The following is a 12,709-nucleotide window of genomic DNA, read 5'->3' on the forward strand; positions in this document are numbered from 1 at the left end:
CATTATGTCACAGGGCAACTCTTAGACAATATAAAGGAGTGGAGATAATACCATGCATCTTATCTGATCATAATGGAATGAAACTGAAAATCAACGATAAAAGAAGGAAGGAAAAAACATGCATCACTTGGAGAATGAACAATAGGTTACTAAATGATCAATGGGTTATAGAAGACATCAAGGAGGAAATTAAAAAATTCTTAGAGATAAATGAAAGCACAGACACAACATATCGGAATCTATGGGACACATTGAAAGCAGTTCTAAGAGGAAAATTCATTGCTTGGAGTTCATTCCTTAAAAAAAGAAAAAACCAACAAATAAATGATCTCATACTTCATCTCAAAATCCTAGAAAAAGAAGAGCAAAACAACAGCAAAAGAAGTAGAAGGCAAGAAATAATTAAAATCAGAGCTGAAATTAATGAAATCGAAACAAAAGAAACAATTGAAAATATTGACAAAACTAAAAGTTGGTTCTTTGAAAAAATAAATAAAATCGACAGACCCTTAGCCATGCTAACGAAGAGAAGAAGAGAGAGAAATCAAATTACTAGCATACGGGATGAAAAAGGCAATATCACAACAGACACTTCAGAAATACAAAAGATAATCAGTAACTATTTTGAATCCTTATACTCCAATAAAATAGAAGATAGTGAAGGCATCGATAAATTTCTTAAGTCATATGACCTGCCCAGATTAAGGCAGGAGGATATAGACAACCTAAACAGACCAATATCAATTGAGGAAATAGAAGAAACCATCAAAAGACTACCAACTAAGAAAAGCCCAGGACCGGATGGGTATACAGCAGAGTTTTACAAAACCTTTAAAGAGGAACTAATACCAATACTTTTCAAGCTATTTCAGGAAATAGAAAAAGAGGGAGAACTTCCAAATTCATTCTACGAGGCCAACATCACCCTGATTCCTAAACCAGACAAAGACACTTCAAAGAAAGAAAACTACAGACCAATATCTCTAATGAACCTAGATGCAAAAAACCTCAATAAAATTCTGGCGAATCGGATTCAAAAACATATCAAAAAAATTGTGCACCATGATCAAGTAGGATTCATCCCTGGGATGCAAGGCTGGTTCAATATACGGAAATCAATTAATGTTATTCACCACATCAATAGACTTAAAAATAAGAACCATATGATCATCTCGATAGATGCAGAAAAAGCATTCGACAAAGTACAGCATCCCTTTATGTTCAAAACGCTAGAAAAACTAGGGATAACAGGAACTTACAATCTATGTAAAGGCAATCTATGCTAAGCCTCAGGCTAGCATCATTCTGAATGGAGAAAAATTGAAGGCATTCCCTCTAAAATCTGGAACAAGACAGGGATGCCCTCTATCACCACTTCTGTTCAACATAGTTCTCGAAACACTGGCCAGAGCAATTAGACAGACGAAAAAAATTAAAGGCATAAAAATAGGAAAAGAAGAACTTAAATTATCACTATTTGCAGATGACATGATTCTATACCTAGCAGACCCAAAAGGGTCTACAAAGAAACTATTAGAGCTACTAAATGAATTCAGCAAAGTGGCAGGATATAAAATCAACACGTATAAATCAAAGGCATTCCTGTATATCAGCGACAAATCCTCTGAAATGGAAATGAGGACAACCACTCCATTCACAATATCCCCCCAAAAAATAAAATACTTAGGAATCAACCTAACAAAAGAGGTGAAAGACTTATACAATGAAAACTACAGAACCCTAAAGAGAGAAATAGAAGAAGATCTTAGAAGATGGAAAAATATACCCTGTTCATGGATAGGCAGAACTAACATCATCAAAATCACGATATTACCAAAAGTTCTCTATAGGTTTAATGCAATGCCAATCAAAATCCCAATGGCATTTCTTATAGAAATAGAGAAAGCAATCATGAAATTCATATGGAAAAATAAAAGACCCAGAATAGCAAAAACAATGCTAAGCAGGAAGGGTGAATCAAGCGGTATAGTGATACCAGACTTCAAACTATACTACAGAGCAATAGTAACAAAAACAGCATGGTACTGGTACCAAAACAGGCGGGTGGACCAATGGTACAGAATAGAGGACACAGAAACCAATCCACAAAACTACAACTATCTTATATTTGATAAAGGGGCTAAAAGCATGCAATGGAGGAAGGATAGCATCTTCAACAAATGGTGCTGGGAAAACTGGAAATCCATATGCAACAAAATGAAACTGAATCCCTTTCTCTCACCATGCACAAAAGTTAACTCAAAATGGATCAAGGAGCTTGATATCAAATCAGAGACACGGCGTCTGATAGAAGAAAAAGTCGGCTACGATCTACATACTGTGGGGTCGGGCTCCAAACTCCTCAATAGGACACCCATAGCACAACAGTTAATAACTAGAATCAACAAATGGGACTTACTCAAACTAAAAAGTTTTTTCTCAGCAAAAGAAACAATAAGAGAGGTAAATAGGGAGCCTACATCCTGGGAACAAATCTTTACTCCTCACACTTCAGACAGAGCCCTAATATCCAGAATATACAAAGAACTAAAAAAATTAGACAATGAGATAACGAATAACCCAATCAACAAATGGGCCAAGGACCTGAACAGAAATTTCTCAGAGGAGGACATACAATCAATCAACAAGTATATGAAAAAATGCTCACCATCTCTAGCAGTCAGAGAAATGCAAATCAAAACCACCCTAAGATACCATCTCACTCCAGTAAGATTGGCAGCCATTAGGAAGTCAAACAGCAACAAGTGCTGGCGAGGATGTGGGGAAAAGGGTACTCTTGTACATTGCTGGTGGGACTGCAAATTGGTGCGGCCAATTTGGAAAGCAGTATGGAGATTTCTTGGAAAGCTCGGAATGGAACCACCATTTGATCCAGCTATTCCACTACTCGGTCTATTCCCTAAAGACCTAAAAAGAGCACACTATAGGGACACTGCTACATCCATGTTCATAGCAGCACAATTCACAATAGCAAGACTGTGGAACCAACCTAGATGCCCTTCAATAGACGAATGGATAAAAAAAATGTGGCATTTATACACAATGGAGTATTACTCTGCATTAAGAAATGACAAAATCATAGAATTTGGAGGGAAATGGATGGCATTAGAGCAGATTATGCTAAGTGAAGCCAGCCAATCCCTAAAAAAACAAATGCCAAATGTCTTCTTTGATATAAGGAGAGTAACTAAGAACAGAGTAGGGACGAAGAGCATGAGAAGAAGATTAACATTAAACAGGGACGAGAGGTGGGAGGGAAAGGGAGGGAGAAGGGAAATTGCATGGAAATGGAAGGAGACCCTCAGGGTTATACAAAATTACATACAAGAGGTAGCGAGGGGAAAGGGAAAAATAATACAAGGGGGAGATATGAACTGCAGTAGAGGGGGTAGAGAGAGAAGAGGGGAGGGGAGGGGAGGGGAGGGGGATAGTAAAGGATAGGAAAGGCAGCAGAATACAACAGACACTAGTATGGCAATATATAAATCAATGGAAGTGTAAATGATGTGATTCTGCAATTTGTATATGGGGTAAAAATGGGAGTTCATAACCCACTTGAATCAAAGTGTGAAATATGATATATCAAGAACTATGTAATGTTTTGAACAACCAACAATAAAAAAAAAAAAAGACCCAAATCATAATATATTCAGGCATTACATTAAAAGATAAAAAGAGTTCCTTACCACGTGTTCTAGTTCTTCAAAAGTTTTACAGTTCAGCAAGGCTTTTAGTAAGCATTCAGACATCTTCCCTTCCTTCTTAATTTTCTGGATTGTACTATGAACCTTCTTTGCAACAGCCCTGAAAATAAAAACTTTTGTAATATGCAAGACCAATACATTAAGACTTTCTTTTTGAGCCTATCTCAAAAAGTTGCAGATAAAGGAAAAGGAATCCTTTTTCCTCTGATTCATTTGAGAATAATACTGGCCCCCTACACATTTTAGTGTGTTATTTCCTATAAAAAAAATCTACAAAAACCACAAAATGATCTTTAACACCAAATAATTAATAATGATGCATTATCATCATCTAATACTCAGACCTGAGGCCTCATCCAAGTTTCATCAACTGTTTGAACAATGTCTTTGATAGGGTGCAGTGGTATACACCTGAAATCCCATCTACTCAGGAGACTGATGCAGGAGGATTGCAAGTTCAAGACCAGCCTCAATATCTTAGCAAGACCCTATCTCAAAATGAAAAAAAATAACAAGGGCTAGTGATATCACTCACTGGTAGAGTACTCACGGGTTCAATCCCTAGTACCGTAATAATAGTCTTTTGTAGTATATTCACTTCAGAATTACAAGTTCCACGTATCTCGTTTCCTTCAAAATCAAGGCCTTAATACTTTTAAATGCTGTAGGCAAGTTATTCTGTGTGAAGTCCCAAAGTTTAGGTTTTTCTGATATTTCCATATAGTTAAATTCCACTGGTGTCTCCTTGCAGGAACAGCTTAGAAGTGACTCTGGTCTTTTACCACAACCCATTAGGTGGCAAGTAATTTGATTTGTCCCATTACTAATTAACTTTGATCCTTATATTATCTGATGTCTGTAGGTTTCTCCACAATACAGGTACTCTTTATTCCCTCTGTAATTAATGTTTTATGTAGAGGTGCTTTGAGACTATGTAATTATCACATTCCAGATTAAGGTTTCAATTTATGCACAGATTCATTATATTACTGTAGATTTGTGGTTTCTTTTTTATTTAGTTGAAATAATCCATTGCTATCATTTATTTTAATGGTCATATTGTCCCCAATGTGACCAGACATAACCCCTTCAAGCTTGCTGCTATATCCTTCTGACATATCTCCACCATTGTTTGAACCCCAAGTTATTCTTATTCTCTGCTACAAGATATTCCAGGCTCATCCTTTACATTCTCTGTCCCAGCTCTGGAATCAGAAGAATGGCACTTAGAAACCAAGTTATGGGTATTAGGTGTGCTCACTGCTATGGGAGTATCATTACTCAAGATGGGCACACCTAGCACCCACAGCTGGTTTCTAAATACCATTCTCCACTAAAAAGAAATAGGATTTCATGTAAAAAAGCTGATTCCAGGAATCAACATACAGGAATCAATTTACAAATAAGGGAAACGGAAGAGTATAGTAGTTTTCCCCACTTTACAATGGCTTTTCTCTGTGAATATACAATTCTCTTCCTCTATATAATGAATCTCACCCTATTTCATTCCCTATTCCTATAAAATTCTGTTTAATAAGGGTATTACTAGAGTGATGGGTAAAAGTTAACAATAATGATTACAAAGAATTGATAGAAAAAAAATTAAATCTATTTATATTAAGAAAAATACTAAAGAAGATTGTCAATTAAAGGAAAAAAAGTGAACTATGCAATTTTAATTTACAACTTTTACATCTTTTATAATCCTGGTAACCCAAGCCATTTGCTATCAGGGTCATTTTGACCAAAGGCTAATATTCTAATGGCCTGCATATAAGGAAGAGGAAAAAAAAAATTCAGGAAACTTTCCTTACTATCCAGAGGTATATTACTTAATTCCCTTTCTAACAGCCATTCATACTAATATATTTTAACTCACAACTAATTTTATATGCACAAACACACACACACATACACACACATAACTGAAACAATGTTTCATGAAATTTTTTTCCTTTACCACATAAACTGTGCCCTTATGTTTTCCATTTTATTTTTTAAATGGGATGAATTATTGGTTTCACTTTTCATATACAGGTAACATTTAATGGATTGAAAATTAATATTCTAGTTATAGAACATGCTGACTTAAGTATGGAGATTCCTCAGAAAACTTGGGATGGAACCACCACTTGACCCAGTTATCCCACTCCTTAGCATATACCCAAAGGACTCAAGATCAGCACACTATAGTAAAACAGCCACATCAACATTCATAGCAGCTCAATTCACAATAGCTTTTAGCTATGGAACCAATCTAGGTACCTACAAAGATGAATGGATAAAGAAAATGTGGTACATACATACAATGGAATATTACTCAGCCACAAAGAAGAATGAAATTATGGTATTTCCCAGTAAATACATGGAAATGGAGACTGTCATGCTAAGTGAAATAAGCCAATTCCAAAAAAAAAAAAGCCAAATGTTCTCTCTGATATGCAGATGCTGACTCACAATGGAGGGAGCATGTCACTGGATTGGGGGGGGGGGGCGCATGTATGGGGATGGGAAAAACAGTAGAACAAACCAGACATAACGTTCGTATATTCACGTATGAATACATGACAAGTGTAATTCCACATCATGTACAACCACAAGAATGGGAAGTTATACTCCATGTTTGTATGATACGTATTTGGACATATCACACATACATGGTATCTCTCTCTCTCTCTCTCTCTCTCTCTCTCTCTCTCTCTCATATATATATGAGAGAGAGAGAGAGAGAGAGCAAATAAAAAATAAAAAAAAATAAAAAGATAAAAAATAAAAGAAAATGCAGAGCTTAAGAAAAAGTAGAGATCATATGTCTCATTACCAAAAAAGAAATGTAATGGAAAAAGATCTTCTAAGCCTCAATGTTTCCACTTATGTCAAGGAATATTCCTTTAGTAGTAGTTAATGTATTCCTCCATTAACAGAAACTCAAATAATGAAACTCTTTTGCAAAAAGGCTTTTTATAGAAAAAGAAAATATTAATAATAATCTTGACATAAAGTTTCTTTTTGTCCCATACAATAAAATATTGTTAGAATACCTTTAACTTTAAGCAAACCATTCTTGTGTGACACTGTCACCAAATCCTCAGGCTTTCTTTACTACCTTGCTTTCAACCAAGCAGAAAGCTTACTTAGAATTTGCAAATTACTAGACAGTTTGTTTGGTCCAGAAACTCCTTACATAAAATTCTAGATTAGCAGCTTCTTTTCACATACAGGAAACTCCAGCAAACTGGGCAGACAACTCCGCATGTCGTGATTCCCAGGAGATAATTAAGGGCTCACCTCAGAGACAAGACTTGGGATCCCTAAGTCTTTTTTTTTTTTTTTTAATGTTTAGTTCTAGATAGACACAATACCTTTATTTTATTTATTTATGTGGTGCTGAGAATCAAACCCACGCATTCAAGGCAAGTGCTCTACCACTGAGCCACAATCCCAGCCAGTAATCTCTAATTCTTATCCCCTGATGCTTGATTATACTATCTAGGCTAAAAGATCTACATCTAAGACCATCTGTTTGGCAACTCATTTATACTTCTGAATTGGCTAATTTATTCTGCCTCTCAAGGAAATATAATTTACTAGACACTAACACTTTAATTGTCCTGGCAATAAAAGAACATCAACAAAAGTAATAAAGTTGGTGAAATACAAATTCCCCATACATCACAGAAAGCTTATCAGGATAATTTTACAAGTAACCATTAGTACTTTTTAAAATGGCTTGAAAGAAGAATTATATCCAATTTTAATCAGATCCTTGCTGTAGACCTGAAGAATATACACATTACACATTCCTGTTACAAACATGCAATAAATGTACAAATGATATACAGTGTTTTAATAAACCATTGTTAAGTAATATGGTCACTCTTATGTACTTATTACTTATATTGAACTTATTAAATTATCCACTTTTTAAAAGGCACTTTCCATTCTACAACCATAGAAAAATTACAATCCACTAAAATTAAACTATCCTTATCTTTAAAAAGAATGGAAAAATATACATCCTACCAAACACTATAGAAATGTTCCTTGACTTACAATGAGATTATGGCTCAATAAGCCCATTATAAATTGAAAATATTATAAATCAAACATGCATTTAATATACAAATAATCTAACAAATATAACTTAGCCTAGCCTACCATAAATGTGCTCAGAGCACTTTTTTCAATTGGGCAAAATCTTCTAACACAAAGCCTTTGTGTATAATAAAGTACTGAATAGCTTATATAATTTTTTTAATACCTGTATCCAAAAACCATTGGCAACACTGTGCAGTGTGGAGTGTGGCTTGTTTGCTCTAGTGATCACATAGCTGAATGAAAAAAAAAAAAAAACGATCACAAGAAAAGCTGTAGGATACAGCTAACCTAGGAAAAAATTAGAATTCAAAATATTCAAAGTATGGCTTCTACTGAATGCTTATGGTTTTAATCATCATAAAGTCAAAAAACTGTTAAGTCAAAGTATCGTAGGTTGGAGACCATCTGTACTTCCAAAGAACTCTCCATTTAGGGACTTTGTAGTATTAATAGCACAGTTTTATGTAAGCTGTTGAAGAGTTAGACTAAAATGCACTTTTCTGAGTTTCCTGCTGGCAGTCCTGATTTTACCATTTTTTGCTGGCAAAAATGGCAAATCACTTCTATGCATGAAGATGACATCAAACCCTGCCTGAGGCACACTCAACTACAAACCTCCTTTCCACTGATTCATGCCCAAGCTATTCAAACACACACCAGCAGAGGGACTCATACACACCCAAATATGTAAAACAGAGCTGACTGTCAGAAGAGGACCACATTCAGATTACAATTCTAGAAAAGTAAACATTGGAACTATTAAAATAAGCTGTCATTCACTTCCTCCCAGTTTTTCCTCATTGGCTTACCAGGTCTCTATTCCCTTACATTAGGTTCATCCCTTCCCAGGTTTCTTACCGTAGCTCCTCTAGGGTTTGTCGAACTTCTCTCAAGGAATCAGCATCAAGGTTATTAATGAGTTCTTTTCGATAACGTATAATGAAGGGAATTGTGTTATCATCATTAAAGAGACGAATGATGTTGGCACAAACCCAAAGTTCAATGTTGGTTCTCTCAGATAAAACCTACAAGTTAAAGATATATAGTGATTTAAAACACTGAAAATTAGACATCTATGTTATATAGCTTCAAATACAGTATTAAATATTGCTTTCCAGGCACTTAGAAACTATTTGTTTTGTTTTTAAAGGAAACCATATAATTATATATATGAGCTGGAAGAGCATTTCCAATAATGCAATGATGCTCTTTTCATTTCTCAAAGTAATAGCAAAGATCAAGGAGTTGGTAACTCATTATGTTGGCCTGAATACAGAGAAAAAGCATTTTTAATCACCGCTAGTGACAAGATACAATGGTTTAACCTTTGGAGGAGGAACAATTTGGCAATATCTATCAAAATTTACAATGACTAAATTGTTTGACCCAATAGTTCCACTCCTGGAAATCCATCCTAATATTGATATATACTTCTGGTAAATATACTATTTCAAAATGATTCTTCTTTTTGAAGAACTGTTTCTAGCATAGTAAAATTCATCAAAAACCTAAATTTACAATGGGGAACCGGTAAATGAATTACAATATGCCCATACAGTAGAATACTGTGTGACTATTCAAGAATATGACGCAACCCTAAATGAACTGATAGGGAATGGTTCACAAAAACATGGACCATGATTATTTGCAGGAAAAGTAACTGGTCAGCTGAGGATTAAGGTAGGAAGACCCATTTATATTTTTTAAATTTTGTAACATGCACAGATACCACACATCAAAATAGTTTAATTATTTTTAAAAATGAGTCACAGGTCCCAGCAAAATGTACATGTAAGCAGAATAGTCAACCTGGAGAAGAGAAAGAATAAAACTCAATTTCAGTAACTATTCCCAAAGAAAAGAACAAAAGAATTTAAGTTTTATTATAATTTCAACCTGGATGCCCAAGATCTGCCAAAACTTGAGGAGTGGGAGGAACCTCAGGGGAAAAATTATTTAAACATTATAATCAACTAACAAAATCAAGTCAAGATATGACTGAACTCCAGGAACTATAGAGGATACCTCATTCTCTAGGTATCTAAAATTCTGAGACATACATCTCTATTACCCATTCTGATAGTTTACTACCAAATCTCTGATAAGGTCATCAATTTTTACATCTGTAGTCCTTACTCATCTCAGCACAAGCTCCAAACACCAACTACTTAACATATTCTCTCAGAAATCTAACTGGGCATTTCGACCTTGAATTTGCAAAGTGTTCTTCCTCTCAAACTTATTCCTCCAGCTTTCCTCATATAACTAATATCTTTTCAAACAGTGCAAGCAGGAAAGTCTTCCATTTCCTTCAACTCTTAAACCAATCCATCATTAAGAACTGGTCACCTCTAACTACAAAATAACTTCCTAAGTCTCTGTGTTTCTTCTGCCCTATACCCCAGTCTATTTCTACTATTTTCTACTGAAATAGCCTGCATTTGCTCCTGTCTCATTTTCTATACAACACCAATAATAGTCTTTGCAAAATGTCTATCTGATCATGTCACTTAACTGATTTTTCCATTGCATTTGAAACCCAAACTCTTTGCCATGACCCAAAAGACAGCAGCCACCCTTTATCAACCTCATCTTATCCTTCCTTCTCCCAATGGTTCTGGAACAAGCCCAGTTGCTTCCCTCTTGAATGAATTCATGAAGCTGCTCCACCATATGGAAATGCTCCTCTTCAGCATTTTCTCTCTTAAACCTGTATCTTTCCCCATTTATTATTCTAGTCAACAATATCGTCATCCACTACAGAGACCTTAAAGGATTTTGTAGTTATCTCCTCCAAACTATGGTTACCTCTTTGTTATGTAGCAGCTATTAGTTTGACAGTACTTGACCCCAATTTCAGCTTCATTTGCTTCAAATAATTTTTATAAGAATTAACAGCCAGGTAAATTAAACCAACCAACATGAAACTCAAGATTTGGACTGGAACTCTGGGCCCCAGTACAATGTCTTCTTATGGAAAAATACAGTTTGTTGATGTAGATCATGAAGCTGTAGCTATTTTGCTATAAAGAAGACAGTAGTACTGAAAGAATAGTAGAAATATACTGACCCACAACTTTCCTATTTTGTAGGTCAATAAATCTCCTTTATTTCTTTTTTTAATATTTATTTTTTGTAATGTAGTTGGACACAATATCTTTAATTTTTTTATTTATTTATTTTTATGTGGTGCTGAACCCAGGGCCTTTCATGTACGAGGCGAGCACTCTACTGCTGAGCTATAATCCCAGCCCCTCCTTTGTTTCTTAAACTAGTTTAAGATGGGTTTTCTTTTTTTGTAACCAAAAGCATTCTAATTAAGGATGGCAATATCACTGTGGATTCTCTATCACACCCATTTAATCTGTCACCAAGGAGGAGAATGAAACTTGTAAGATATCTGTTCCCTCCCCTTGAGCTCCTTTCTCACTAATGAAATATTTTATCTTTAATACATAGTAGTATGTTGTTGTCATTACTATTGTTCTCTATCCATCCAGCATCTCTGCATGACTACTGATTATATTTTTTAAATATAGATATAATCAGAAACTGCTATGGTTTGGATATGAGGGATCCCCCAAAGCTCCTGTGTTAATGCAGGAATGTTCAGAGGTGAAATGATTAGATTATGGGAGTTGTAAGGAATCAATTGTAGCAAGCCAATAGCTGCTACAAAACAAAGAGGTAACCATAGTTTGGAGGAGATAACCACAAAACCTTTAAGGTCTCTGTGGTGGATGACGATATTGTTGACTAGAATAACAAATGGGAAAAGGTACAGATTTAAGAGAGAAAATACTGAAGAGGAGCATTTCCGTCTGGTGGAGCAGCTTCATGAAGGTATTCAAGTGGGTTCAATCCCCACTGGGTTCAAGTCCCACTACTGGGCTGGGTGGTAACTCTGGGCTAGTGGGGTATGACTGAAGGAGATGGGCAGAAGAGGGGATGCCCTTAGGGATTGTATCTTGTTCCTTCAGCTCTTCCCTTGCATTCTTTCTGCTTCTAGGCTGCCATGAATAGAGCAATACTCTTCCACCATGCTTTTTTGTTATGTTTGGCCTCACCTTGGGCCCAGAGCAATGGAGTTGGCCCACCATGGACTGAACTTCTGAAACTGTGAGCCAAAATAAACTTTTCCTCCTCTAAAGTGTCCTTGATAGGTATTTTGGTCACAGCAACAAAAAACTAACACAGACCCCTTGTTTTTTCTTTTCTTTTTTGAACATCAACTCCAGTGATTTTAATCTACTTACTGGAAAAGATGTAACCACGTAGCATAGTTTTAAAATTCCTTCCCAAGCTGAGGCTCAAACTTTCACTGTCCTCAAAGTAGTTAGCAATATAAAAAGGAAGATAAAATATTAACGCAAACAATTACAAATAAAACAGCACATGCCAGACAGTAAGTAGTACCATGCTTTCAGAAAAGAACAAGCTTTCTTTGGGATAATCAAGAGGTGCCTATTGCAGGGGTAGCATTTCACTTGGCCCTTGAAAGACAGGCAAGATTCTGAAAGATGGTAATGAGAAATGGAAGTGACAAAAATGCTCATTTTGAAACTGTGTGATTGTTAGTGTAATGAGAGACTATACTAAATACATCAGCTGTTGCTGAGTAACAGAATTTAAAGCTAAGCATAGTGGAGGAGCACCAGTGACTGGGGAAGAGGATCACAAGTTTGAAGCTAGTCTTGGCAACCCTGTCTCAAAATAAAATAAAAGAGGATGGGGGGTGTGGCTCAGTGGAAGAAACCCCCTGGGTTCAATCGCCAATACCACAAAAAAAAAAAAAAGTCTAAGACAGCTAAAATCCCAGACTCACACTTGGATAATAATACTAGGTCCTAAGGAATCCATCTAGCATCACATGTATTAAGGGAGTA

At 35.7% G+C, this 12,709-nt stretch overlaps 1 protein-coding gene across 2 annotated transcripts in view; it reads right to left on the bottom strand.

Moving 5' to 3' along the window:
- The window catches only part of Srbd1 (S1 RNA binding domain 1), a 220,167-nt gene that overhangs the window by 189,118 nt on the left and 18,340 nt on the right, over window positions 1-12,709 (bottom strand). For both annotated transcript variants that reach the window (XM_076832900.2, XM_076832899.2), the window contains exons 5-6: window positions 8,682-8,848; window positions 3,708-3,825 (exon numbers count right to left, since the gene is read on the bottom strand). In XM_076832900.2, coding sequence (XP_076689015.2) covers window positions 3,708-3,825; window positions 8,682-8,848 — 285 coding nt within the window. The remainder of the gene's footprint in view (window positions 1-3,707; window positions 3,826-8,681; window positions 8,849-12,709) is intronic.

This window comes from Callospermophilus lateralis, chromosome 14 (assembly GCF_048772815.1).
Source record: "Callospermophilus lateralis isolate mCalLat2 chromosome 14, mCalLat2.hap1, whole genome shotgun sequence".
Lineage (NCBI taxonomy): Eukaryota > Metazoa > Chordata > Mammalia > Rodentia > Sciuridae > Callospermophilus > Callospermophilus lateralis.